General features: G+C 40.5%; 2 protein-coding genes across 2 annotated transcripts; one reads left to right on the top strand and one right to left on the bottom strand.

Moving 5' to 3' along the window:
• Positions 1-856: 856 nt before the first annotated feature.
• LOC106577309 (glutathione peroxidase 6) lies at positions 857-2810 on the bottom strand. The gene is made up of 5 exons (XM_014155258.3): positions 2423-2810; positions 2163-2256; positions 1605-1735; positions 1359-1489; positions 857-1198 (listed from the first exon to the last, which is right to left on the bottom strand). Exons 2-5 carry the CDS (start codon positions 2245-2247, stop codon positions 1141-1143), a joined length of 405 nt encoding a protein of 134 aa, XP_014010733.1. The 5' UTR covers positions 2248-2256; positions 2423-2810; the 3' UTR covers positions 857-1140.
• Positions 2811-3578: 768 nt separating this feature from the next.
• fbx37 (F-box only protein 37) lies at positions 3579-14922 on the top strand. Its single transcript, NM_001140409.1, has 6 exons — positions 3579-3710; positions 4025-4184; positions 4307-4809; positions 12694-12841; positions 13140-13219; positions 13934-14922. The coding sequence occupies exons 1-5, from the start codon at positions 3685-3687 to the stop codon at positions 13179-13181; spliced, it is 879 nt and encodes a 292-aa protein (NP_001133881.1). The 5' UTR covers positions 3579-3684; the 3' UTR covers positions 13182-13219; positions 13934-14922.
• The last annotated feature ends 2794 nt before the right edge of the window (positions 14923-17716 follow it).

Genomic DNA, 17716 nt, shown 5'->3' with positions numbered 1-17716 from the left:
TGCATCCAACTTGTAGGTGCATACACCGCCATCTACTGTACTGGAGTGTGAAGCCAGTCACAGCCCACCTACACTACCCCAGAAATCACTATTTTCAATGGTGTCCTGTTCCTAAGAGCAAAGCAAGAAACAGATCTTGTCCCAAGTTGCGTGACACGGAGCGGCTGCTCCCTCTGATCAGAAGAGACACAAAAAAATATCACAAGTCCACTACTGGTTTCCTTCATCCTTTCTCACCCATCCTGAAACCACAAATGGATCCACCAAAAGGCAAGCGTCCATTTTCTCCAAAAATGTCACTCCTACTGGACTAGATTCTTCTCTATCCAAACTCGGCAGTCCTCACCTTACTGCATCCTCACTCTCAGGTTCCATCTCTGAGCTGCTGGAGGACGTATCCCTGTTTTTACACATGACGCCAAGCTCCCTCACCACACCACCTGCCACCGCTGTTAATTCAACCTCCTTCTCGCCACATTCAATTTCCTTCTGTAGCTTTTACAAAGGTTCTGTGATATCCTCCATTCCATATTCACTCAAAACATATTCCTCTTTTCTTCCTTGTCTGCCATCTTACCACCTTAAAAAAAGGGGTATTTTTCCAGAATAGCAGTCTTTTTGATCAGAAAAATGTCAAAGTATAGAAATGTCAAACATAAAACAATCCAAATAATGAATTGTATTTTATCCTTAAACATCCACAAAGTGCTCAGTTAAATTGTGTATATTCTGTATGTATTGTATATCATTCCATACATGTAGGTTTGAGTTTCTATGCGGCTGGAGACTTGGTTTTCTCCTACTGTAGCCTACAAATGTTGTTTTAACAATGTTAAACAATGAAATGGACAACACATTTTAAGATTTCAGCCAAAATATTTATTGACTAACTCTGTTTTGCAACAATAACAAAAGGGGATAGTTATATTTAGACCATAGTGATAGGCCTACTGATCACCAACAGGGGCTGGAGGGATCTGATATTCTGAGTGAATGCACTGAAACTCAGAGTCCTTCTCCCTTCTCCATCAGATCCAGCTCAGCTGCATTTAGTCTGCATTTACTGAGGGATCATCACTCTGCCTCTGCTGGTGAAGGACCCACTTTCTTGACAGCCATAAAGGGAACAGATGACTCCATTTATAGTAGGCCTGCGATGTCTTTCTCCACGTTCTCAGTAGGGCCATGAAGTTCATAACTGGGGAAAAGGAGATGCCATTATATAATAGGACATTAAGTATTTTCAAATCTTATTTGTAAATTAATGAATTGACGAATTATATGAATTAATTCATGAATGATTGATACATTATATTTGTATACTGTCAAGTCATTTTTTGTTAATGTGTTTAACTTACCGCCTGAAAGGCGCCCCATCAGAATCGATTAGAAACTTCTCAAAGTTCCAGCGAATGTCATTGACTTTGATGGGTGACCAGTAGAACTTCTTTATATCTCCTATGACAGGGTTCACATAGGGCAAAGACTCCTGTTGTACAAGACATTAACAAATGCTGTTAGTGAGGTCTAATGTCCATAAGGTATTCAACTTGCCCCCAGAGTGCAGTACACAATAGTGCATAAGGACATGTCAAATATACTACCTTGAGATAGGCGAAAAGAGGTTCTTCATTCAACCCATTGACCTCGATCTTGCCAAACACAGGGAACTTGGGGACAAACCCCCCACCTGGCCTTACATACTTGAGAAGGTTGAGGGTTTCATGATTAACCTCTGAAGGAAGAAACAACAACAAATGCAACAGACCAGTGAGCTTATTAGTTCTGAAACAGAGGCTTTATAAAACAAAATGGTCTCGTCATCACGCATACTATTTAACTTGGCAAGTCAATTAAGAACATATTCTTATTTACAATGACGGCCTACCCCTAACCCGGACAACAATGGGCCAATTGTTCGCCGCCTTATGGGACTCCCAATCACAGCTGGTTGTGATACAGCCTGGAATAGAACCAGGGTCTGTAGTGAGATGCAGTGCCTTAGACCGCTAGCACTGAGATGCAATGCTTTAGACTGCTGCGCCACTTGGGAGCCCACACATGAGCGTTTTGATACTTAGCATTACTCCTAGAGACAAAGTAGGCCTAGAAGTTACAACAGATCAAAAACCTTTATTGTTATTTCAAAAAGACTCTCTTACCAGGTGCCTGAAGACCAAACTGATTGCAGGAGAATCCCAGGACAGTGAAGTTGAGGTCACCAAACATTTCCATGAGTGCATTCATTCTGTGGTACTGTTAGATGACACATCAAATTAGAACACAACCTCAACATTCCCCTTGGGCTGACTGTAGAATATATCTAATACTACAACACAATCAAATGTTTGGCCTATGCCAGCTGACCAGCATTAGGCTTTTAGCCTGTATAGGCTAGCACCATGAATCATCGTGAGCCTACCTCCTCTATTGTTGACCCTCAGAAGGTGGCTAGGTTGACAATGAGGAGCACCTTGCCCCTGTAGTTACTGAGAGGAACGCTCTGACCGTCCAAGGTCTCAGCGCTGAAATCATAGATTGATTTAACACACGCCATTAGAGGTTCTACTTCTTCTTTAGCTTGTAGCCTATATCCAGAGCAGAGCAGTTAGTCAGCGGTGGGTATTCACTAAGCCACCCTGTTGGTCCTCCTCATTCAGAGAACCATAACTATAGGCTCAGCAATTGTTCAGCATGGGTGACTCCATTGTGTAACCCTGCATGCTAAGAGATGAATTGACAGGATGGTTATTTGTTCAGCAGTTTGCATGGGTATGCAGATCATGTTAGTGACAGTTAGTCATTGGTTATCTCTCATTATTCACATGACAGGTATGTAAAAAAATCTATGCATATATTGGAAATACTGTAGAACAATAGTAAACGAATATAGGTGCTGTTCCTGGGGTCACTATAGGACATATGATCTATTTTACAATAAAAAGAAAGTACTATATCCTCAGATTATTGATTATTTTGTACATGGTAGAGAATTTAGTATGATCAACATAACCAAAGCTTAGATGGAATTTAATATGTCATTAATTGAGCCTGTTGGTTATTGCTGTGTCAAGGCTTGGCCTATACCTTTTGTTTGCCATACATAATACATTGCATTTGTAGAACACTTTTCATTTACTGACATTAATCAAAGCTCTTCACATTGTGAGCAACCATTGGATAATAAAATAATTCCTTCTGATAAAGAACTTATAAAATTATTCCTACAATTGCCAATATGACAAAAGAAAAGCAATGCTTTTACTTATTTGGAGCGGTTACAGCAAATATATTATTCCTCTCGTGTTACAGACATTGACCGGGGGTGCGTATCGGTAAAATCCACAGGCGTCGAAATGTCACTTGGATCCTAACGCTCGGTCGTATATTTTTACCAAAACATCGCACATACTTGTCAAAGACCATAAATAATTACTCCAATGTATTATTTTTCTCAGCTTTATTTCTCCCAAAACAAACACATTTAGTGAGATATAGATTCCCTATTCCTGCGCAGAGAGGTTGACTCTACATTCTGGAACGTACCCAGTGTCGAACCCGGAAGTTTGGGAATACAGCCCAAAAAGCTGTCGCTGAGCCAGAAAGCTTCAAACAAGTCTCACAAGATAGCTAACAATCTGTCGTTGTACATGTAGCTATCTCGCATATTTCTGCGGATTCAAAATGGATGCGGAAACAGAGTGTTGCAAGTATGTATTTTGTAAGCACACGTTTATTTTTGTTTTAACGTTATAATAAAAACGTGTCAGCAGAACTAGCTAGCTAACCGTTAGTTACCTATTCTTACTACTGTGTTTTGCTACGGCAGTTGGAGAATGCATGTCCTGCTCTGTCTTGCAGAATCATCACATCATGCCTTACGGTTGAGCTAGCTAGCTACATATCTAGCCATCAATCTTTGTAGCGCTAGTTAGAACGTGAGGCAGACGTTGATGTGTGACTGTGCTAAATTTGTCCATTAACTTGTTCATCAGTTGATCAAGTTTGAAATGTCTGTTGGCAGATGTCACCTCTTGGATTTGCCCTGGGAGGATGTGTTGGTAACGCACATCTTCTGCTACCTGCCATTACGCCAGCTGGTGCGGCTACAGAGAGTGAGCAAGCAGTTCTATGCCCTCATCCAGGTGTACCTGGCCAACTGTCGCACCTTTGACCTCACACAGGTAGGCCACACAAAATCCATTCAATTTATTCCAGGATTTCCTTACAGTTTCTTGTACTTAAATGCTCATGCACTATTTAGCCTAATACCCAGTTTAAGATCACACTCCTGTAATGTTCACAGATAGGGCCTAGCCTTCCCAAGGAGGCATTCTGCAACATACTAAGGGACAACAAAGTCCTACAGAACTTGTCCGTCCAGAACTGCTCCGATTGGGTGACAGACACGGAGCTGCTGCCTGTGATTGGCCAGAACCAGCACCTGCTGAGAGTAGACATGAGGGGGTGTGACCGGCTGACCCGTCACTCCTTAGTAGCCGTGTCGTTGAGCTGCACACACCTGCAGTACCTGGGCCTGGCCCACTGTGAATGGGTGGACAGCCTGTCCATACGCAGCCTGGCTGACCACTGTGGGGGCCTGAGGTCCATCGACCTGACCGCCTGCCGCCAGCTCAAAGACGAGGCCATCTGTTATTTATCCAAGAAGTGTCTGAAGATGAGGTCGCTGTCTGTGGCGGTCAACGCCAACATTACAGACGTGTCTGTGGAGGAAGTGGCCAAGAACTGCAGGGAGCTGGAACAGCTGGACCTGACAGGCTGCCTGAGGGTTAGGAACGACTCCATCAGGTACTGTTGTTTGGATACACTGACTGCTCGAATCATTGGTATCATCTCTCTGTGTGTGTTTGTTTCTATTTTGCTAATGTAGGTTATCTATATACTAGTCATGTTTATATACCATTTAGGTTCTAGTCAGGTTCATATACTAGTCAGGTTCATATATTAGTCAGGTTTCTATACTATTTAGGTTCTAATCAGGTTCATATACTAGTCAGGTTCATATATTACTCAGGTTTATATACTATTTAGGTTCTAGTCAGGTTCATATATTAGTCAGGTTTATATACTATTTAGGTTCTATTCAGGTTCATATACTAGTCAGGTTCATATATTAGTCAGGTTTATATACTATTTAGGTTCTAGTCAGGTTCATATACTAGTCAGGTTCATATATTAGTCAGGTTTATATACTATTTAGGTTCTAGTCAGGTTCATATATTAGTCAGGTTTATATACTATTTAGGTTCTAGTCAGGTTGATTTTACTTGTCAGGTTGATTTTACTAGTCAGGTTCATATACTAGTCAGGTTGATGTCTTGTTAATATACTAGTCAGTTTCATGTACTAGTCAGTTTCATGTACTAGTCAGTTTCATGTACTAGTCAGGTTCATGTACTAGCCAGGTTCATGTACTAGCCAGGTTCATGTACTAGCCAGGTTCATGTTCTAGCCAGGTTCATGTTCTAGCCAGGTTCATGTTCTAGCCAGGTTCATGTTCTAGCCAGCTTCATGTCTTGTTAATATACTAGTCAGGTTCATGTTCTAGTCAGGTTCATATACTTGTCATGTTCTAGTCAGGTTGATGTACTAGTCAGGTTCTAGTCAGGTTGATGTACTAGTCAGGTTCTAGTCAGGTTGATGTACTAGTCAGGTTCTACTCAGGTTGATGTACTAGTCATGTACTAGTCCGGTTGATATACTCGTCAGGTTGATATACTCGTCAGGTTGATATACTCGTCAGGTTGATATACTCGTCAGGTTGATGTCTTGTTAATATACTAGTCAGGTTCATGTTCTAGCCAAGTTCATGTTCTAGCCAGGTTCATGTTCTAGCCAGGTTCATGTTCTAGCCAGGTTCATGTCTTGTTAATATACTAGTCAGGTTCATGTTCTAGTCAGGTTCATATACTAGTCATGTTCTAGTCAGGTTGATGTACTAGTCAGGTTCTACTCAGGTTGATGTACTAGTCATGTACTAGTCCGGTTGATACACTCGTCAGGTTGATACACTCGTCAGGTTGATACACTCGTCAGGTTGATACACTCGTCAGGTTGATACACTCGTCAGGTTGATACACTCGTCAGGTTGATACACTCGTCAGGTTGATATACTCGTCAGGTTGATATACTCGTCAGGTTGATATACTCGTCAGGTTGATGTCTTGTTAATGTACTAGTCAGGTTCATGTTCTAGCCAGGTTCATGTTCTAGTCAGGTTCATGTACTAGTCAGGTTCATGTCTTGTTAATATACTAGTCAGGTTCATGTTCTAGTCAGGTTCATATACTAGTCATGTTCTAGTCAGGTTGATGTTCTAGTCAGGTTGATGTACTAGTCAGGTTGATGTACTAGTCAGGTTCTACTCAGGTTGATGTACTAGTCAGGTTCTACTCAGGTTGATGTACTAGTCATGTACTAGTCAGGTTCATGTACTAGTCAGGTTCATGTACTCGTCAGGTTGATGTACTCGTCAGGTTGATGTCTTGTTAATATACTAGTCAGGTTCATGTTCTAGCCAAGTTCATGTTCTAGCCAGGTTCATGTTCTAGCCAGGTTCATGTCTTGTTAATATACTAGTCAGGTTCATGTTCTAGTCAGGTTCATATACTAGTCATGTTCTAGTCAGGTTGATGTACTAGTCAGGTTCTACTCAGGTTGATGTACTAGTCATGTACTAGTCCGGTTGATATACTCGTCAGGTTGATATACTCGTCAGGTTGATATACTCGTCAGGTTGATGTCTTGTTAATATACTAGTCAGGTTCATGTTCTAGTCAGGTTCATGTTCTAGTCAGGTTCATGTTCTAGTCAGGTTCATGTACTATTCAGGTTCATGTTTTGTTAATATACTAGTCAGGTTCATGTTCTAGTCAGGTTCATATACTATTTAGGTTCTAGTCAGGTTCATATATTAGTCAGGTTTATATACTATTTAGGTTCTAGTCAGGTTGATTTTACTTGTCAGGTTGATTTTACTAGTCAGGTTCATATACTAGTCAGGTTGATGTCTTGTTAATATACTAGTCAGTTTCATGTACTAGTCAGTTTCATGTACTAGTCAGTTTCATGTACTAGTCAGTTTCATGTACTAGTCAGGTTCATGTACTAGCCAGGTTCATGTACTAGCCAGGTTCATGTACTAGCCAGGTTCATGTTCTAGCCAGGTTCATGTTCTAGCCAGGTTCATGTTCTAGCCAGGTTCATGTTCTAGCCAGCTTCATGTCTTGTTAATATACTAGTCAGGTTCATGTTCTAGTCAGGTTCATATACTTGTCATGTTCTAGTCAGGTTGATGTACTAGTCAGGTTCTAGTCAGGTTGATGTACTAGTCAGGTTCTAGTCAGGTTGATGTACTAGTCAGGTTCTACTCAGGTTGATGTACTAGTCATGTACTAGTCCGGTTGATATACTCGTCAGGTTGATATACTCGTCAGGTTGATATACTCGTCAGGTTGATATACTCGTCAGGTTGATGTCTTGTTAATATACTAGTCAGGTTCATGTTCTAGCCAAGTTCATGTTCTAGCCAGGTTCATGTTCTAGCCAGGTTCATGTTCTAGCCAGGTTCATGTTCTAGCCAGGTTCATGTCTTGTTAATATACTAGTCAGGTTCATGTTCTAGTCAGGTTCATATACTAGTCATGTTCTAGTCAGGTTGATGTACTAGTCAGGTTCTACTCAGGTTGATGTACTAGTCATGTACTAGTCCGGTTGATACACTCGTCAGGTTGATACACTCGTCAGGTTGATACACTCGTCAGGTTGATACACTCGTCAGGTTGATACACTCGTCAGGTTGATACACTCGTCAGGTTGATACACTCGTCAGGTTGATATACTCGTCAGGTTGATATACTCGTCAGGTTGATATACTCGTCAGGTTGATATACTCGTCAGGTTGATGTCTTGTTAATGTACTAGTCAGGTTCATGTTCTAGCCAGGTTCATGTTCTAGTCAGGTTCATGTACTAGTCAGGTTCATGTCTTGTTAATATACTAGTCAGGTTCATGTTCTAGTCAGGTTCATATACTAGTCATGTTCTAGTCAGGTTGATGTTCTAGTCAGGTTGATGTACTAGTCAGGTTGATGTACTAGTCAGGTTCTACTCAGGTTGATGTACTAGTCAGGTTCTACTCAGGTTGATGTACTAGTCATGTACTAGTCAGGTTCATGTACTAGTCAGGTTCATGTACTCGTCAGGTTGATGTACTCGTCAGGTTGATGTCTTGTTAATATACTAGTCAGGTTCATGTTCTAGCCAAGTTCATGTTCTAGCCAGGTTCATGTTCTAGCCAGGTTCATGTCTTGTTAATATACTAGTCAGGTTCATGTTCTAGTCAGGTTCATATACTAGTCATGTTCTAGTCAGGTTGATGTACTAGTCAGGTTCTACTCAGGTTGATGTACTAGTCATGTACTAGTCCGGTTGATATACTCGTCAGGTTGATATACTCGTCAGGTTGATATACTCGTCAGGTTGATGTCTTGTTAATATACTAGTCAGGTTCATGTTCTAGTCAGGTTCATGTTCTAGTCAGGTTCATGTTCTAGTCAGGTTCATGTACTATTCAGGTTCATGTTTTGTTAATATACTAGTCAGGTTCATGTTCTAGTCAGGTTCATATACTATTTAGGTTCTAGTCAGGTTCATATATTAGTCAGGTTTATATACTATTTAGGTTCTAGTCAGGTTGATTTTACTTGTCAGGTTGATTTTACTAGTCAGGTTCATATACTAGTCAGGTTGATGTCTTGTTAATATACTAGTCAGTTTCATGTACTAGTCAGTTTCATGTACTAGTCAGTTTCATGTACTAGTCAGTTTCATGTACTAGTCAGGTTCATGTACTAGCCAGGTTCATGTACTAGCCAGGTTCATGTACTAGCCAGGTTCATGTTCTAGCCAGGTTCATGTTCTAGCCAGGTTCATGTTCTAGCCAGGTTCATGTTCTAGCCAGCTTCATGTCATGTTAATATACTAGTCAGGTTCATGTTCTAGTCAGGTTCATATACTTGTCATGTTCTAGTCAGGTTGATGTACTAGTCAGGTTCTAGTCAGGTTGATGTACTAGTCAGGTTCTAGTCAGGTTGATGTACTAGTCAGGTTCTACTCAGGTTGATGTACTAGTCATGTACTAGTCCGGTTGATATACTCGTCAGGTTGATATACTCGTCAGGTTGATATACTCGTCAGGTTGATACACTCGTCAGGTTGATGTCTTGTTAATATACTAGTCAGGTTCATGTTCTAGCCAAGTTCATGTTCTAGCCAGGTTCATGTTCTAGCCAGGTTCATGTTCTAGCCAGGTTCATGTTCTAGCCAGGTTCATGTCTTGTTAATATACTAGTCAGGTTCATGTTCTAGTCAGGTTCATATACTAGTCATGTTCTAGTCAGGTTGATGTACTAGTCAGGTTCTACTCAGGTTGATGTACTAGTCATGTACTAGTCCGGTTGATACACTCGTCAGGTTGATACACTCGTCAGGTTGATACACTCGTCAGGTTGATACACTCGTCAGGTTGATACACTCGTCAGGTTGATACACTCGTCAGGTTGATACACTCGTCAGGTTGATACACTCGTCAGGTTGATACACTCGTCAGGTTGATACACTCGTCAGGTTGATATACTCGTCAGGTTGATATACTCGTCAGGTTGATGTCTTGTTAATGTACTAGTCAGGTTCATGTTCTAGCCAGGTTCATGTTCTAGTCAGGTTCATGTACTAGTCAGGTTCATGTCTTGTTAATATACTAGTCAGGTTCATGTTCTAGTCAGGTTCATATACTAGTCATGTTCTAGTCAGGTTGATGTTCTAGTCAGGTTGATGTACTAGTCAGGTTGATGTACTAGTCAGGTTCTACTCAGGTTGATGTACTAGTCAGGTTCTACTCAGGTTGATGTACTAGTCATGTACTAGTCAGGTTCATGTACTAGTCAGGTTCATGTACTCGTCAGGTTGATGTACTCGTCAGGTTGATGTCTTGTTAATATACTAGTCAGGTTCATGTTCTAGCCAAGTTCATGTTCTAGCCAGGTTCATGTTCTAGCCAGGTTCATGTCTTGTTAATATACTAGTCAGGTTCATGTTCTAGTCAGGTTCATATACTAGTCATGTTCTAGTCAGGTTGATGTACTAGTCAGGTTCTACTCAGGTTGATGTACTAGTCATGTACTAGTCCGGTTGATATACTCGTCAGGTTGATATACTCGTCAGGTTGATATACTCGTCAGGTTGATGTCTTGTTAATATACTAGTCAGGTTCATGTTCTAGTCAGGTTCATGTTCTAGTCAGGTTCATGTTCTAGTCAGGTTCATGTACTATTCAGGTTCATGTTTTGTTAATATACTAGTCAGGTTCATGTTCTAGTCAGGTTCATATACTAGTCATGTCCTAGTCAGGTTGATGTCCTAGTCAGGTTGATGTCCTAGTCAGGTTGATGTACTAGTCAGGTTGATGTACTAGTCAGGTTCTACTCAGGTTGATGTACTAGTCAGGTTCTACTCAGGTTGATGTACTAGTCATGTACTCGTCAGGTTGATGTACTCGTCAGGTTGATGTACTCGTCAGGTTGATGTACTCGTCAGGCTCTAGTCAGGTTCAGGCTCTAGTCAGGTTCATGTTCTAGCCAGGTTCATGTCTTGTTAATATACTAGTCAGGTTCATGTTCTAGTCAGGTTCATATACTAGTCATGTTCTAGTCAGGTTGATATACTAGTCAGATTGATATACTAGTCAGATTGATATACTAGTCAGGTTGATGTACTAGTCAGGTTCTACTCAGGTTGATGTACTAGTCATGTACTAGTCAGGTTCATGTACTAGTCAGGTTGATATACTCGTCAGGTTGATGTACTATTCTAGGCATGTTTATGTACTAGTCAGATTGATTTTGACTAAAAGGTGTGTCACTGTCTTTCTACTGTCATGTTCCACCTGTATGTCTCGCTCTGGGCTGACATTTTACGGTGACATTTGTCGTGTCTCTAGTATAATTAAATGAGATGACAGGCTATTTTGTCATATTGATTACCTAACGTTTGATTGATTATGTGATTGAATTAAACCATGCAACAATTAACTTGTTAATAACCTAGGGCACCACGGAAGAGTGTTTATAGACCTGGTGTCTTCCTAATAAACTTTTAAAGTTCTGAAGTTGTTTTACATCAATAGCAGTCAATTATTTATCGTCACCTTATTCAGTCTCATCTGAACTTCATAAAATTCTTGGTTATCTTCACGAACCCTGGCTAACAAGTTGAATCAGCAATACAGTAATTCGCTTAATTATTTATTTACTAAATACCTAAATAATCACACAGAATTACATAGGATGGACCATACATCGATTACTAATCATGTCATAAAAGAAAAAGGCCCTAGTGGACGAAACCGATATGACAGCTGGTTACACAAAGAAAGGGGCTTGGGTTTGAATGAAAGAGCGGGAATACCGAGGGACGAAGGGGATTGGGTTGCTATCAGACCTTGAGAAGCTATGCTACTGTAAATACAGAATCTTATGCATTCTAATAACAGCCCATTCGGAAAAGAAAAATGCAAGATATATATTTACACTGAGCTGCGCTTCGATAGATGGGTCGAAGATGGAAGACTAGTTTGCCCAGCAGAGATCGCCATTTTCCTTTGAAGAATCTTTCTGGTCGTAGTGTTGTCGAGCGGATACGTTATAGCCTGTCGTTGTTATTAGGAGATTGTCTGTCCTTTCCTAGGCCACGTACGTTTGCAGCTGATAACTCGACTTCTAGGATGTATCACTTTTTCATTAGTGAACAAGAGTTCAAAGTACATACCATTTTGCCATAATTAGCTCGTGCTGAATTCTGGCTGGTCTAGTAGAAATTCATCCTTCCAGCGTAGTGATCGTCACCTCCACGTGATCTGGTCTCATGTACATTTCGTTATGTAGAGTGGATATTCAACCACCGCTCACGCTGGGGTTTGCTTAGTCTGATGTGAATTGGGTCACGGGGGCTTTATACTGGGGAAGAGAAGGGCATGTTTCATCCCTCTCCAACCAATGTCTGTTCAGTTGGGCGTGGCCACTGAGTGAGCATAAAATGACTTATGAAAACAATTCTCTCATTTAGAAAGATAAAATTACATTTAATATTTTCCCAAATAGTTTCATATTTAAACATTTAAATTGCATAGCAATTCCATGTGAATCTGATGACTAGAATGTGTAGACTTTCCAAGATACAATTTGTCGTCCTATCATCAGTAATAATTTCTCAGACGACAACTGATCTGACATCATATTCTTTAAGTATTCTTTAAGTACCAACGGACACTTTCAACTGGTTGGATTACAGAAATATTGTTCCATTCCCCAACCTTTTGATGACTCTCAAAGGGCTTTCCAAGAATCCATTCTGTAGAGAGAGAAAAGGGGAAAAGGTATTTATGGGGGAGGGGGAGGTCATAAACCTCACCCAACAGGGTCATGTCATGACACATTTTTTTTAGATCTCCAATGGCACACCTGTAAGAACCCTCTTCGTGCTGTGTCCAGGACGGTTGCAGAGTATGTCCTGCTCCAGCTTGCTTTGGATGAAGGGGAGACTGGCACTCCTACTTTGATATTCACTGGTAAATCTGTCCTTACACCTTTTGGTCCTGCTGTGTGCGTGTGTGCAGGACTGTTGCAGAGTACTGCCCCAAGCTGCAGTCTCTGAAGGTGAACCACTGTCACAACGTGACAGAGTCCAGTCTGGACCCTCTGCGGAAGAGGAACGTTGAGATTGACGTGGAGCCACCATTACAGAGGGCCCTTGTGCTGCTGCAGGTATGAGGGCGAAGGACTCACTCATGTACAATTATTACTGTCATTTATAACATAACAATTAGTGTATTTGAAAAATCACATATCACCCCCCAGTTTTAACACTTGGAAGAACATCCAGTACCCTATACATTTAATGTGAATGGCTGAACACACAGTGTCTTGTATTGTTTCACTGAGGCATTGATGAAAACAATTGTACTGTAAGGACCATACAAAACAAAATGTCCATCTGAAAGGATATGAAGTATCATCTATAATGTATTGTTGTTGTCTGTCTATTTCCCTGGTGATACTGCAGGATGTGGTGGGGTTCGCTCCCTTCATCAACCTCCAGATCTAAAGTACATCTGTATTACTCATCCAACCAACTGAAAACAGGTAGGCTAGCTAGGCTAAGGAACATCTCTATTACTCATCCAACCAACTGGAAACAGGTAGGCTAGCTAGGCTAAAGTACATCTGTATTACTCATCCAACCAACTGAAAACAGGTAGGCTAGCTAGGCTAAGGAACATCTCTATTACTCATCCAACCAACTGGAAACAGGTAGGCTAGCTAGGCTAAATGACATCTGTATTACTCATCCAACCAACTGAAAACAGGTAGGCTAGCTAGGCTAAGGAACAACTGTATTACTCATCCAACCAACTGAAAACAGGTAGGCTAGCTAGGCTAAGGAACATCTTTATTACTCATCCAACCAACCAACTGAAAACAGGTAGGCTAGCTAGGCTAAATGACATCTGTATTACTCATCCAACCAACTGAAAACAGGTAGGCTAGCTAACGCTTCTCAGAGTCAGCTAAATATTTTAAGCTTTTTGCTCTAAATACCTGTTTAGGTGTGTGCCTATGTATTCATGCAGTATAAATGTTATGTAACTACAAATCTCCTGAAGTGTGCACTTGTTCACTACTCCCCATATATAAAGTATTGGATAGGTGTAGGTATGGGCTAGACATTTTCCACAATATTTATTATACCAGTAATTACCAGTAAATGCAGTGCATACTTAGGGACAAAGGACAGATTATTGGACTCTACTTTAATGTTCTGCAGTCTATGTAACCAGCGCTATTGTTTTTTCGCAGGTTTTCCTCCAATAGGAGAATGACCTGTTTCAATTGAAACACACCCTGTGTGCTGGGACGTCAATTAAGCAATTCAAGGACAAACAAAAACGGATGTATATGGGAAATATATTGTGGAATTTGTCTCTTATTTATTACAGTGATGTTGCAGATTATAATTTTGCACTTAGGAAAAGACTGAAGGAAGCCATGCACTTTTCAGTAACGCTGTCACGAGTCCAAAAGATTCCTGCAGTATTTATTTGTATCTCATCACATACTAACAACACTTTAGATGTTCTTGTGATCTATAGCTTTTAAAAAGGACCATTCCAACCAAAGGAGAAGACGTAACTATAAGAGCATATTGTTGAGTTTTTGTGTGTTTATTGACATGTTACTCTGCTAAAAGTATGATACATACACCTCTATATGTTTCACGCAGATTAGCTAGGTACATTTTTATATATTAGGTAGGTAAACGTTTTATATTAGGCAAGTAAACGTTTTTTTATTGTGTTTGCATTGACCTTACATTGACTGAAACTATGCTCTTACAATATCCTTTTTAATGGTAGTTGAGCTGATCAGTTCAGGCCCAGCCCACCATTTTGTTAAAATGTCATTTTAAAATGTTATAAGAATCTGGATACCGTTATCTTGAAATCCAACTTTTGCCTGTTTACTTCAGTAAATCTGGTTTTCCATTTGAACATCTGAAAACATGTAGGACTAGTTGTAAAAGGACATTAGTTCAATAAGCTTTCTCATATGGTAGGCTATGAAGGACACATTTCTGTTTGTTTTTCAATAGTCACATATTACAATCCCAGTTTTACATCTTGGAAGAAACATGAGAAGAACATGCAGTGTAAAGTACATTTTAATGTGATTGGCTGATCACATCATGTTTCACTGAGGAGTTGCAGTATTGAAACTAGTTGTATTCTATGTGTAATGAGGACCATCCAATCATGTCTATCTGAGAATATAAAGTACTATCTATAACCTATGAGCTTTATCTTTGTCTTGCTAGTTATCTTACTACATTATCTCTGGGGGGCAGTTGGAAGGAACAGGACTTTGTGTAGACATAACACTACAACTAGAAGGAATGCTCTCTTCCTGTAACAAACATATGCCTGTACATGTACGTCATTGAACTTCAACTGAAATGGTTTGAAAACGTACTTCAATTCAGGCATAGAAGGTGCCACTGTTCTTCTAATTATCCCACAATGCTTCACTGTGAATTGAGAAGTGGGTATTTTTACTGTCACAGTACTCAACCTCCTGACTGTTAATGCAACAGGCTGGGAGCAACACAGGGCCCGTTTTACAGCCTTAACCTTGTAACAGTTTAGGGGTTAAATGCATTGCTCAAGGCCACAATGGCAGTAGGGGATGGCACCAGTCCTGTGCCTGTTGTCTTTTAAATGCTATGCTTGATTTAGCTTGCCTGGTGCAATGGAATCAATGGTATAGTCCCAAAAGTGCAAACCCCACTTACCCATCTGACACTCCAGACAGGCTCAAACATCAGGCTGAATGAAATCAACTTTTATACTTTTGGTCCTACTTCAGGAACCCTCACATGCTGACAGCTTTCTGACTAGCTGGAGGACCCAGTGTGATACCTCCTCACAGTAATATTATGCCAGTAAATATCTGAAGGCAAATGCACAAACATACAGAGACAGTCCTGAGGTAACCAAATATTGTATATGAGCAATGTTGTATATTTGGAAGTGTTCTTGTAGGTTAGCTAAGGCTTAATGCCCGAGGAGGTAGAGTAGCATATTATGCTTCTGAGAATAGAATGTTGATGCCTGGACGATGTAGAAATGATGTAGAATTGCATCATTTAAAATGTAGTCTTTTCTTAAATACGTCTGCAAGACGTCTTGCCAATTAACAAACTATGTCGTAACTGCATTTTCCCAATGCGTAATGTATGTAGGATACATCGTGCCTACGTTGGGCAGAGGTTTGTGTGCTATCTGGAATCAGGCATCAAATTAGCACGAAATGACGGGGGGGACATCATCATTGAAAGCACATAGAACATCATACATATTTATTTCCTGTTGGTCTTCCTTGATTTTGGGGGGCGGCAGGTAGCCTAGTGGTTAGAGCCAGGTAGCCTAGTGGTTAGAGCCAGGTAGCCTAGTGGTTAGAGCGTTGGGCCAGTAACCGAAAGGTTGCTGGATTGAATCCCCGAGCTGACGAGTATAAATCTGTCGTTCTGCCCCTGAACAAGGCAGTTTAACCCACTGTTCCTAGGCCGTCATTGTAAATAAGAATTTGTTCTTAACTGACTTGCCTAGACTGTGGAGTTTTTCAGGATAAAAAATGAACAGAATGGAGCTAAGCACAGCCAAAGTGATAGAGGACAACCTGGTTCAGTCTGCTTTCCACCAGACACTGGGAGATGGCTTCACCTTTCAGCAGGACAACAACCTAAAACACAAATATACACTGGAGTTGTGTACCAAGACGACATTGAATGTTCCCGAGGGGCCTAGTTACAGTTCTGACTTGAAATCGGCTTGAAAATCTATGACAAGACTGGAAAGCTTCTGCCTAGCATTTATCAACAACCAACTTGACAGAGCTTGAATAATTTTGAAAAAGAATAATGGGAAAATATCCTACAATCCAAGGCTCTTAAGACTTACTCAGAAAGACACAGCTGTAATCGCTGCCAAAGGTGATTCTAATGTATGTTTTTTTCTATGTCAAGTACGTGACAGATCTGAAGTATGATGCAACTTTTATACCTGGCCCAGAGCGTGTTCTCTTCCAAGATCAGCCAACAATATGAGTTTCCTTCACTGTAAGCCAAACATGAGACCAGTCACCATACCCTCACCCCCTCACACAGTCTCTTTCACTCACATACACATTTGAAATACTTTATTTGAATCCACAAACCACATTACGTCAAGTAGGATTCAAACATCTCAAATGTCTTGGATTAAAAAAAGCACCTTCATCTCCAGCCAGCTAGGCTGCCCATAACGGGAGAAACAGAGCAGTACCTCGCCAGTTGCTTTGCTCTAGTCCTTACACAGGCCACAAGCAGTGGACACTTAAAGGTTCCTTCATACAGTATGACATCCCTAGAGAATTAGTCAAACATCTAGTGTTCATGAAGACATGTTGTATGCTATATTAAAGCCTTTAAATGTTGACGTTTGTTTAGAGTGGGACCTCCTTCACACCTTGAAGCTCTCCAGGATCAGATCTGGACCTAAATGCACCCTGCTGCTTTAATGGCCGTGTGTATAGAATTATATGTATCCACGTCTACTTTTAATATGGGCAGGAAGGATGCTGCTGGGTAAATGGTCTTATTACAAATTGTTGACGACAAATATATATATATATATATATATACTGTATAATTATATAATAGAACATATTTCTGTTTCAAAATGGCGTAGCAGTCAGACGTCTTTGCCCTTCGTCTTGTCCCATGTGTATATATATATTTACATATTTTCTTCGCATATCTTTTTATATATATTTTTTTCTAAAAACGCAACCTCAAAACACTCTCCTGCAACCCGCCTCACCAATAAAAAAATCATTTAAAAAAAGTATTATTTACCTCAAATCTGAAATCCTCAACAGAAGCTAGCCAGAGGTTGGCCAGTTCACTGGCTAACATTGGAGTTCAGCTAGCCACGGTTAGCGGTCAAATCAAATCAAATTTATTTATATAGCCCTTCGTACATCAGCTGATATCTCAAAGTGCTGTACAGAAACCCAGCCTAAAACCCCAAACAGCAAGCAATGCAT

The sequence above is a fragment of the Salmo salar genome, chromosome 01 (genome assembly GCF_965601325.2).
Source record: "Salmo salar chromosome 01, fSalSal1, whole genome shotgun sequence".
NCBI classification, from domain to species: domain Eukaryota; kingdom Metazoa; phylum Chordata; class Actinopteri; order Salmoniformes; family Salmonidae; genus Salmo; species Salmo salar.
The sequence above is the reverse complement of the archived record's forward strand: the minus strand, read 5'-3'. Positions and strand labels throughout refer to the sequence as shown.

Coding starts and splice junctions, on each gene's coding strand:
- fbx37 (NM_001140409.1), top strand. CDS start 3,685: ATGGATGCGGAAACAGAGTGTTGCAA. Junction 4,185..4,306: donor GCACCTTTGACCTCACACAG/GTAGGCCACACA, acceptor TAATGTTCACAG/ATAGGGCCTAGCCTTCCCAA. Junction 4,810..12,693: donor GTTAGGAACGACTCCATCAG/GTACTGTTGTTT, acceptor GCGTGTGTGCAG/GACTGTTGCAGAGTACTGCC.
- LOC106577309 (XM_014155258.3), bottom strand. CDS start 2,247: ATGAATGCACTCATGGAAATGTTTGGTGACCTCAACTTCACTGTCCTG. Junction 1,736..2,162: donor GTTTGGTCTTCAGGCACCTG/GTAAGAGAGTCT, acceptor TTCTTCCTTCAG/AGGTTAATCATGAAACCCTC. Junction 1,490..1,604: donor CTCTTTTCGCCTATCTCAAG/GTAGTATATTTG, acceptor CTTGTACAACAG/GAGTCTTTGCCCTATGTGAA.